Source organism: Diplotaxodon limnothrissa, linkage group LG16 (genome assembly GCF_057381915.1).
Source record: "Diplotaxodon limnothrissa isolate DT_005_m linkage group LG16, D_limnothrissa_male_GT1.1, whole genome shotgun sequence".
In the NCBI taxonomy this organism is placed as follows: Eukaryota; Metazoa; Chordata; class Actinopteri; order Cichliformes; family Cichlidae; genus Diplotaxodon; species Diplotaxodon limnothrissa.
The window spans coordinates 21,630,460-21,642,271 of NC_140611.1; the positions used below are offsets into that span (position 1 = coordinate 21,630,460).

The 11,812-nt window shown below is 42.2% G+C and overlaps 1 protein-coding gene across 1 annotated transcript; it reads left to right on the forward strand.

Annotated features, from left to right (window-relative positions):
* The first annotated feature begins 74 nt into the window (after positions 1–74).
* On the forward strand, positions 75–6,948 carry fancb (FA complementation group B). The gene is made up of 8 exons (XM_085374888.1): positions 75–986; positions 1,087–1,233; positions 1,494–1,583; positions 3,376–3,504; positions 4,117–4,289; positions 5,095–5,525; positions 5,605–5,845; positions 6,513–6,948. Exons 1-8 carry the CDS (start codon positions 75–77, stop codon positions 6,946–6,948), a joined length of 2,559 nt encoding a protein of 852 aa, XP_085231014.1.
* The last annotated feature ends 4,864 nt before the right edge of the window (positions 6,949–11,812 follow it).

An 11,812-nucleotide genomic window follows, 5' to 3' on the forward strand; every position in this document is an offset into this window, starting at 1 on the left:
AAGTGACAGTTTCGAAGTTTACATTAACGTAGACTAAAGGTCTCAGAAGGCGGAAACGGACCCTTCTCTGCTGCATGATGGAGAGTGTGCTCTCGGAAGATTTGTATCGAAATCCCCATCGGCTCTCCCACTGTGGAAAGACTATCTCATTTAACTGCAAACGGGCTCCGGGCACAAATGACAACGAAGGAAGCGAGTTAATATTCTGCAGTCTTTCATTTGAACGGGAAGGGAACACGTTTCTGAAGGCAGCTGACGGAGCGGCTGTCATCAGCAGGAAAAGATTAGCTCATGTGGATATTGTGAAATGTAAAAGCGTCACGGACGCTCAGAAGAGAGCCACGGCGCCATGTGTTTTAGTGATAAAGAAGAGTGAGAAAAGAAGCAGTTTTCAGTACAGTCTTCTCACACTGAGCTCTTCAAACCGACTGGAGCCCTGTGTGGAGTTTAAACTCCCTTATCAAATGAAGGGGGCTGTGTATATTCTCCAGGGTCCAACTGTGTTGTGGAGGCATGAAGGTGGTGTCCTTTATACATCCCCGCAGGCAGAAGGAGTGAGACAGGTTCCCATTCATTTCTCCCACTGTGTTGTAGGTGAACTCCCTCTCCATAAAGGACAGGTGTTTGTTCTCGGACTGCAAAAGCTTCCAGAAGAGTCCACTAGCCAAACCCTTGGCTATTTTGTTGAAGATGGACAAGTGTTTGATGGCAGTGTGATTTTACCTCATCTATACATTAGCATCACACAGTGCATCTTGGTGGTTGCGGCTGACAGAGTGGATGGTGTGCTTAAATGTGATGTAGTTGCAGCAACATCTAATCGGCAACTTGTTTATTTTGAGAATGGAGTAGTAAAAGATGTTTGTCAGTTACCCTTTGAGCAACCTGAAAATATTCAGGTAGTTAACACAGGAAGATATGGTTCTCTGTTTGCTGTATCCTTTTGTGAGGGGCATGTTTGCACCATATGGAAGGAAACTTTTCAGGTAGGTTTCATGATCTTTTTACAGTCCAAGTCTCTTGTCTACCCCTCATTGTGCTTTAAAAGTTTTAATAAAGTCTACTTTGTTAAACCATCTTCTCCAGATAGCTGCCCTCTGGTCAAGTGTCACCTCCATCCATGTGGATGACTTCCTGGGGTGTGGAACAGACCAGATGCTGCTGGTTTTTAAGGATCGAGTTATAGCATTGGAAGAATTCCTCATCACTGACCTTTGTGGTGTTTCATTTTCTGTAAGCATATTTTTCTTCTTATGAGTGATGTTCTTCTTCCTATTTCCACCAATTTCCCTTTCGGGGGCGTGGGGGGCAAATGTGACAAGCCGATCTATCTGTGATGGATAGGCACCAGCAACACACAACTTTTGATTGGATAAGCGTTTAAAAAATGTAATGAATGAATGGAAGACTTAATGTTTTAGTTTACAGGAGTTTTTAGTTTAGGAGTTTTAGGATTTTTTTTAAGTATGTCTAACTGAAAATACATGTTTCAGCATGGCCAGGACACTGAAGCACCAAAGACATCCCCTCCTCCACCAGAGAACTATCTCCTTACACTTAAAGCTTTGGAATCAAGACTGCAGGTGAGTCTTTATAACACATTAATAGAGTAGGTGTAGAAGCACTGCAGTAATATTTTTTGGGCTAATGGTCATACATTATATGGTCCAAAGTATTGGGTCAAATTGGCCTCTTAATTTTTGAATTCAGGGTTTTTCATTGCAACTGATTTCACTTGTGTATGAAATCAAGAACTCAGCCATGCAGTCTCCCTTTACAAACATGTGGGTGAATAAGGGGTGGTTCTAAAGGCCTCATAGAATGTGAGCAGGGTACTGTTATAGGATGCCACCATTGCAATAGGTCAATTTGTGAAATCTCTTCCCTAGTAGATATTCTACAATAAGCTATAAGAGCTAACTGTATTGCAAAATGTATTGCAACGTGGAAACATTTAGTGGGGTCGCCTATTGCTAAAATTTGCTGACTCAAAAACTTCAGAGCTCTACACCTCCTCTGGCATTAACACCAGTATAAACGCTGTGCACCGGGAGCTTCATGGCATGGGTTTCAAAGACCGAGCAGCTCCTGTAGGTGTAATGTGTAGATGGCCCAGTACTTTTTTCCATATGGTTTATGTATGTAATAGATTGCCTTCAGGGGTCACACAGTGGTGCAGTGACTAACAATGGCGCTTCACAGCAAGAAAATCCTGGGTTTGAAACCAGTTGCTGGCTCCCGCCTTTATGTATAGAGTCTGCTTGTTCTCACTGTGCCTGCATGGGTCCTCTCAAGGCCAGTGACATGCATTGTAGGTCAATTGGTGATTCTAAATTAGATGTTTGTGTGAATCCTAGTGAGAATGGTTGTCTGTCTCTATCATGTGTTAGCCCTGTGATGGACTGCTGATCTATCTGTCTTCACACCCAGTGACAGTTGGGATAGGCTCCAGCAATACATAACTCTGAATTGGATAACTGTTTAAGAAAATGAGCAAATTGATGAATGGAAGACTTTATGTTTTAGTTTAACCATACGAAAATGATGGTTACAGCATTATTTTTTTTATTTTTTTTCATCTGAGTTACTTCTGATGTGTTGTGTGATAAGTCAATGTTGTCTAATGGTTTGTAACACTTGGATGTATTTCTATATGCATTTGTTATCTAGCAAAGTAGCAGTGACAAATTAAAGGAAAAAAATCAACATAAAGCCTCTTAATAAGGGGTTAGGTTCATCTGCCATCAGAACAGCTGCATTGCACCAATGCATTGATTCTTCAATTCTCTGAAACTTTACTGAAGGCATATACATACCATTCTTTAAAAATGTATTGGTGACTTTCATAATGGCGGTTCAGAGTGCTATTTCACATGCTAATCCCACTGTGTTTGCAAGAGCCATGTCATATGATTCAGATCATTTTTCATTATTAATGAACTGTTCAGTGAACCCTCAGGCCCTGTGGATGGAGGTCTTGTCACCCTGGAAGTGACCACTCCCACTTTGTACTGATTGTATTGATTTTCAGCAGTCTTTCCCTCCAAAGGGACTATTGGACTCAAGCTGTGTCAGCAAAATGCCCTTATAGCAAAACAGAGCAGCAAGATCTCGTCACTGTAGGGGTCAAGGGTTCAGGGTTTTCCTTTAATTTGTCGTCCTTTTATATCAAAATTGGAAAAATATTTTTTACACACAGTTTATTGTGATGCTAATTTGATTTAATCCATACTGGCAGTCACATTTGCTGCATAATTAAAGACCTGATGATGGTATTTGTATGAGATGTTGACCCCTCGTGAACCTAATTTAAGTTACTCACTGTGTGTTAAATTTATAATGTGCCCTGTCAATCAGATATGATTTGTAATTTAGAGTGGATTGACTGTGCTTCAAGAGCTTCAGAGAGAAGTGACAGTGAAGGAAAGCGTTCTACGGCAGTCGGTCAAAGCCCTTACTGATGTGGTCTCAGAAAGAGAGCCTGTTCTCACACAGCATGAGCAGGTACTACAGTAACAACACATCATGCATGCTTTGTTGAAGTGTATTGAGAGAGTAAATTGTTAAACTTAAGCTCGGCATACACTGTGCAATTTTTTTCAGTCACGTTATTCAGCTCCTGCTCAAACTGTACGATTAAATCGCAGGGGTTAGAAGTTTGTAAGTCACGATGCAGGGTCTCACATTATACGGCCCGATGCGACCTGAGTGCTCACACTGTGCGTCCATAACATGAAGCTTATAACACAAAATCTGTCTCTCGCTCTCCCTTTCTCTCCCTCTCTCTCCCCCTCTCTTTTAATATGATCTCCAGGAAGTTGAAGTGAACAAACTGTTGGCCTCTTAAATCGAACAAACACCCACAACAAATGCAGTGTATTCCCCAAAATAAATGTTTTTCAAAGAAAATTTTCAAATACTTTACATCCTTTTTTTTTTCTTTTACCTGCATCATTGCATCTGAAGTCTGCTTTTTAAATAACATTCATAAAGTCCACTGTGTCTGTGCCTAAATGCCTGTTGTTCAAATTGAAACGTCTGACATAAAGTGCTATTGCTGTCAGTGCTGTCACACACTTGTCATTGCTGATTATAGTCTTTGCACTTTCCGTCTAGGAAGGGCTTATTGCTCTGTGGGACTCTGATGATGAGTCAAAGAACGAGGCCTTGGATGACAAGATTCACGACATCCCAGCGGTGTCTTCAAAACCTCGAATTGACAAGCTGTGGCATCGCACCACTGAGGGCCGAATGGTTGTGGGAGTGATACTAACTACTGACAGATCAGCGTAAACATGATTTCTTTGTTACATTTTTAAAAATTATTTGATGGACAAAGGTCCAAGGTTCTGAAACGCATTATCTAAACATTTAGTAGTGACGCCTCTGAAATCTTAATCTGCTTGATACCTTGTCACTCATAATCTGTTCGTGTGGTTGAGTGGATCCATGAGTGTAGGGTGAAGACAGAGGCAACAACAAACAACATGGCATTCTGTGCTTTAATCAAGTGACAAGAACCACAGTCCAGCTGTCAGACGGTATCATTGCTGTCTGATTAGATTTATCTGAACTTAAACAGTTGCTGTTTGCTGTGAAATAATGTGGAATAAATCACATTACTTTGCGCTCGATTAAATCAGTAAGAAACTCTAAACATAATCAGCACTAACTGGATAGAGATCCTTTTTTTGCCTCTTTGATTGCCCCTCACTACAAGGCAGATACAGGGTGACTAGGTGGTCACCATGGCAACAAGTTTTTAATATCTTTCCAACCTCCTTATGTGGGAACAAAAAGCTATCAGATTCCTCCATCCACCTGTTACCGATTTTTCATTTGAGAACATGTGAAGGAAAGCTACTTTCATGACGGTCTCAGGTGCCATTTAAGTCCCACACATTGCTGTTTTGATTGGTGTACTTGTACAGCTGATGTAATTTCACTGCCTGGAAATAATCAATTCACAAGCAGTCGCACATTCAATTCACAGACACACGCACACATCGTCTTTACTGTTATATCAATTTCCACTCTGAATAGCCACTATCTGTGTGATATCTGATTGTTAGTGATGTGCTATTTTTGTTCCAGACCAGTGACCAATGTGAGCTTATCCATCCTGACAGACACGGGCCAGTGCTCAAGGCCCGCAGTCATCCAGACCCAGAGCCAAGTGTTCTGGCTCCCTGCGGCCTGCTCCTCGCCATCATCATCCTCCTCCTCTTCCTTCTCTGCCTCCACATTCCCAGAGCCCCCAGCCAAAAAAAGCAAGCAGCACAACGCCATCAGCACCAATGATCTCAACGCATGCAGAGTGGCTGTGACTGCGGTGACCAAGCTGACACCTCTGTTGAACTCTGGCCGTGTCAAGTGCCATGTCATGCTCCATTACATTCAGACACCAGATGCTTTTTCCTTCATGAGCAACCAAAGACCAGTTGTGTTGCACTGTGGCCAAGTTGCTTTAGACATTCAGAACAATTTGCACACCGAGCTGCTTAAAACTCCCCAACTCATAGCAGGTAAAAGCACAAAGGTGTGCGACTTGTGATTTTACTCCTGACATGTAGATGTTAACAATTGTTTTGTTATTTTCTCCAGATGAGGTTAGAGAGGACTTCCTGAGTCTTTTAACTGTGCTGGATCACTGGGTCTTCCATATAGACTCTCCTGAATACAGCTTAGGTGACATAAATGGCTGGATTCAAAAAAGAGTGGGTTGTAAGAAGATAGAAGTGAGCCCTCAGTATCTACTATTAAATTCTTCAGGACCATCTGCTCTCATGCTGCTGAACTGGCATCAGATAACCCCTTTCCAGGGAGAGCTGCATGTCCATTCCAGGTAAATAAGTTTCTGATGGCTGATACCAGTAAGGCTGTATTTCTGACTTCTGAGATGTATAGTTACAATTGAATTATCAATTTGGAGATTGAAAGGAGTATTTCTTGTAAATCTTAGAATTTAAGGGTACCGCATGGACCAAATAAACAAACAAGAAGAAAGAACATCTGTTACCCACAAGGATCTGTCCTATGCTATTACATTTAGTCTTTCTATTCTGCTATTCCTTATATTTTCTTTTCTAGTTATCCAAAGCTAGATATTACAACCTGTAATATCACTGCTCAGTGCACTGAGCCACTTCTACTAGGGATTGTCGTGATGTATTAAATTTTATTTAAAGAAAAAGAAAGCATAGTTCTACGAGTAGAAGCCTCCACTGCTCAATTTATATTAACAGATTCAAAGCTGAAATAGCTTTGAAGTTGACTAAGATGTATGTCAGCATGATATACCACTGAATATCAAAGAGATTAAGATTCTCTGGAGAGCAGAGCACTTAAAATTACAAATCCCCAAAATAAACTCTGAACTAGCAGCTGGTTGTGAATCAGCTGACAAATGACAAAAAAAGATTTCAACAAACTTAACTTCTTTAAATGTATTGTGACATGAATTATGTAATAACTTGTGAAATGTCACCTTTTTTTTTTTTGTTCACATGCAGCCAGTTACAGATGTTCCAGTTCTTGGACTCTCTGCTGGCGTACCTCCCCGAGTCCTGTTCCATCCAGCCTCTCAAAGGTGCTGGAGGTAAGGGTGCATCTAAAATGTTTGCCTTAGCGCTGGAAAAAGAGCTGGTGTCTCTCAGAGAGTATGCCTCATTACTACTCTGCGAAGAAGATGAAGAGAAGCTAAAGGAGAAGTGCTTTGGATATAAAGAAACCCCTGATGCAGGTTCTGTAGAGGGGCTCCAGAAGTGTAGAGCGATGTGCCAGAGGGACTTGGAGAGGAGCAATATGAAGTTGAGCCCCCTGGTGGATGTGGGGCAGTATCGTAGGCTGATCCAAAGCATGTCGAAAATCCAACTTAATGGGGATTTGGCAGCACTCTTAGACATTCAGTTTTCTCCACTAATGTGCTGCAGTGGTTTTCATGGTTAAAAATCCCACCTCTAAGTAGCTCTTTATTTCTTTATTGTGTCTGGTGTAATGACTAAAAAGATACATTTTACCACAAATGAGAACCTAGCCGCTCTGCACAGCCTCTTTGTATTTATGCCTTTCTAGTGTCTATTGATAAAAGCCTCAGCCCATTTCAATTGGACCATGTGGGATTCTTAAAATGACACCTTTATGATGCAGCCCTCTGTTTAATTTATTTTTCTATTTATGTCCTTTTAGACTAATGTGTTCAAAAATGCCCTTTTATGTCTGTTGCTGCCTGCAGCCACATGCTAGACAGAGATCACTTTCATCCAGGAGTCAGAAACAGTTTGTGTTATGAATAAAGACACCACATGATGGTTTTGCGACGCTTTATGCTTCTCCTCACTGTTTCTCCTCACATAGTTGACTGAAAGCTTTTAGTGGTACTTTCCCCTCATGGTTCGGTTATTTTTGATGCGTAAGGATGTAAAGAAAAAGAAGTCCTTGGAAGATGTTTCTGCTGCGATGCTGCACAGCCTGTCAGTGCTGTAGTTACGATGCCATTCATTCAAGTAAACATCAAATCGTACTCAAAACGGCTCGATACTTAAGGCTTGTGACAGCTTGAATAGTAGCGTTGGCTAAAAGGGAGGGCAAGAGGTTATTTCCTCCCAGTGGAATTTAATTTAGTTTGTTCTGGGAGCTACTCCATCTGTATGTAGTACTTTTTTTTTTTTTTTACACCTTTATTTTCTCTGCTTCATCGCGTTAAATGCTACCGCAGGATTCATTGTCACAGAATGGGAACATAATTACTTAAAGTGGGCCTATTGTGAACATTTTTGTAACCAGACGAGATTGGCAGGATTCACAGTTCGCAATAATGCTTGTTTAAGATAAGATAAGATAAGATAAGATAAGATAGAACTTTATTAATCCCTCGGGTGGGTTCCTCTGGGAAATTCGACTTCCAAAAAAAAGCACAGCAACGACCGAAGTTACAGTTACAGAATTGTTATATATATATATATACACACACACACACACACACACACACACACACACACACACACACACACACACACACACACACATATATATAAATACAGAGACAATTATAAATAAAATATACAAAGGGGATAAATAGAATAAATAGGAATAAAAAATAAAAATACAAGTGAATTGCACATTTCAAGTATTGAGTCTATTGCACTGTTGACTATTTACAAAAAGTATTGCACAAGGTATTGTACAGTGAGGTGAAGAGGCACTACAGCTTAGTTGTTCCCCCCTCCTTTGTCCTCCTGTTTCCTGTTTCCCCTCCCTCTCCCCTCCAGAGAGGAGTTAAACTGTCTTATACTGGACATTTCTTTATAAGGCAACTCTCCCCTTCAAGCCATTATGTGAGCTTGTGCCTTAAATTATAATATTAAGAGCTTCCCTCTATCTTTAACATCATACAGAGAGAGAGAGAAAAGAGTCTGAGCGTTTAGCTTTTTAAAAAGGTTTAACCACTGTAAGCACAGTATACAGAAAATAAGGACAAGCATAATGTATCACATTTAAAAGATTCAGATTATGAGGGATTCTTTATGTCCTACCATTTGATGGTAAGACTGCTGTGAGCTAATGAATTGTTAATTGAAAATCCTTTATTTTGTTATTTTATGGTACAAAATAATCCTTGAACTTCAGCTGCTATGCAGGCTGATCATACACACCGGCACGTAGTCTCTCACATACAGAAGGAAGCCCATCCCCTTTTGTCTGTGATATAAACACCTCTGTCACTTCTAGCCCCGAAGAAAAACTTTGAATCCTCTACAGTAAATAACACCAGTAAATGGCTGGAGGGAAACGGATCCACATGTGGAAAGGAAAATTCAATTGTTTTGGTATTCCCTTAGAGCCCTGAGTGCTGCCACACAAATAAAAAACATGGTTTGTCGTCCTATTATTTCCTGTTAAATTCTATTTACTGTGAGTGGTACAGGACCTCTGCAGGGTTTCTGGCCTCCTCCTCCTCCTCCTCCTCACCTTAATCAGAAAATTTTCTGCTGTTATCAAACTTATCAGGCAAGGGGAAAACAAAATGTATGCGACCCATCTTGAGGCAATTTGCAGACAAATTGATAACGAACAGATTCCTACATTATCTGACACCTGTGCCGACGCCTCCCACCTACAGCGATTTTAGCGTGGAAGCCAGTTTCTACCAAAATTAATTAAGAAAATTAACCTTTTTCTTTCTTTTTTTTTTTTTTTTTTTTTTGAACGTTACTTGGAATTGAAATGCCATCATTTTGCTATCTAATTAGAATAATTTTCATGCTTGATTCCATATCTAATCTTTGTAATCCTATTTAAATGTTTTACACTCTGCGCTCAAAGTCAGCACATTTTTTTAAAATCTGAATTTTGAAAGTATTTTTGTGGATAATAATAAGCAATAACATAAAGATACCGTTGCACTGGAAAGCATTATTAAGCTCAGGTGAGTTTATATCTGCCACAACTATATATAACAAATAAGGATATGCCATTTGTTTACATCTGAATTACAGCTGACGTGATCCCCATGATGAATGATGCTTTTAACCATGCTTATACTGGCCCTCTGAGACGAAATCAAATCAAATCAAATCAAATCAAATCAAATCACTTTTATTGTCACATCACATGTGCAGGCACACTGGCACAGCACATGCGAGTGAAATTCTTGTGTGCGAGCCCCACAAGCAACAGAGATGTGCAAACACAACAACACAAACGAGCAAAATACAAGAATGGCCAACCTGAAACTAATAAATATATGTACAATATATAATAGTATATGCATTTCTGGATGTGTGTGTGTGTGTGTGTGTGTGTGTGTGTACACATTTTTACAAATTAAATAGTAAAAAAAAAAAAAATAATAATAATAATAATAATAATAAAATATATAAAATATACAGAGTTGAATATGTGCAAAACAAGTGGCATTTATATACAGTGTGGAGTGCATAATGTTGAAGTTCCAGTAGTGAAGCTGAGGTGTCTATGACGTGTTCAGCAGTCTGATGGCCTGATGGAAAAAGCTGTCTCTCAGTCTGCTGGTACGGGACCGGATGCTGCAGAACCTCCTTCCTGATGGAAGCAGTCTGAACAGTTTATGGCTGGGGTGACTGGAGTCCTTGATGATCCTCCCCGCTTTCCTCAGGCAGCGCTTCCTGTAGATGTCTTGGAGGGAGGGAAGCTCACCTCCAATTATCCGTTCAGAGCACCGCACTACTCGCTGGAGAGCTTTGCAGTTGTAGGCGGTGCTGTTGCCATACCAGGTGGTGATGCATCCAGTGAGGATGCTCTCAATGGCACAGTGATAGAAGGTCCTGAGGATGCGGGGGCTCATGCCGAATCTTTTCAGTCTCCTGAGAAAGAAGAGGCGCTGCTGCGCCTTCTTCACTGTTTTGTTTGTGTGTACTGACCACGTAAGATCCTCAGCCAGATGTACACCAAGGAACCGGAAGCTGCTCACTCTCTCCACAGCAGCGCCGTTGATGGTGATGGGGGTGTGTACTTCTCTGCACCTCCGGAAGTCCACTATCAACTCCTTTGTCTTTGCGACGTTGAGGGTGAGATGGTTGTCTTGACACCAGTGGGTCAGGGCGCTGACCTCCTCCCTGTAAGCCGTCTCATCACCGTTGGTGATAAGACCCACCACTGTAGTGTCGTCCGCAAACTTCACAATGATGTTGGAGCTGTTAGTGGCTGTGCAGTCGTAGGTGTAGAGTGAGTACAGGAGAGGGCTCAGTACACACCCCTGTGGAGCACCAGTGTTCAGTGTGATGGGGGATGAGGTGATGCTGCCCAGTCTGACCACCTGGCGTCTGTCAGACAGGAAGCTAAGGATCCAGCTGCAGAGGGAGCTGCTCAGTCCTAGATCCTGCAGTTTCCTGTCCAGCTTCGAGGGAACGATGGTATTGAATGCTGAGCTGTAATCTACAAACAGCATCCTCACATACGTGTCTCTCTTCTCCAGGTGTGACAGGGCAGTGTGTAGTGTCAGGGCTATGGCATCATCAGTGGACCTGTTGTGGCGGTATGCAAACTGTAGAGGGTCCAGTGAGTCGGGTAGTGCAGAGCAGATGAAGTCCCTGACCAGCTTCTCGAAGCATTTGCTTACGATGGGGGTCAGGGCTACAGGTCGCCAGTCGTTCAATGAGGAGATGGTGGAGGATTTGGGTACAGGGACGATGGTGGCCATTTTGAAGCAGGCTGGGACTACAGACAGAGAGAGGGAAAGGTTGAAGATGTGCGTGAACACTCCAGCCAGCTGAGCCGCGCATGACCTGAGGACGCGGCCGGGAATCCCGTCCGGACCAGTAGCTTTGCGTGCGTTCACCTTCCTGAAGCACTTCCGCACATCCTCCTCAGACACAGTGTGCGCACTGACGTCATCCGCGGTGCGCACACTGTCCGGTCTCATGGTGTTCGCTGTGTCGAATCTAGCGTAGAATACGTTTAGATCCTCACACAGAGAGGCCGTGGTCTGCGGTGTGCTGGTTTTCCCTCTAAAGTCTGTGATCGTGTTTAGTCCCTGCCACATACTCCGAGGGTTGTCAAACTGTTGCTCCACCCTGTCCCTGTACTCACGTTTGGCTGCTTTGATCGTCTTCCGGAGTTGGTAATGTGCGTGTTTGTAGTCCGATGTGTTCGCGGAGGCAAAGGCGGTGTTCCGTGCCGCGAGTGCCGCGCGAACATCTCCGTTAATCCAGGGTTTTTGATTTGGGAAGGATTTGACTGTTCTGGATGGGACGACATCTTCCACGCATTTCCTGATAAATCCACAGACTGAGTCTGTGTATTCATCAATGTCTCTGGCGGCCACGTGAAACAT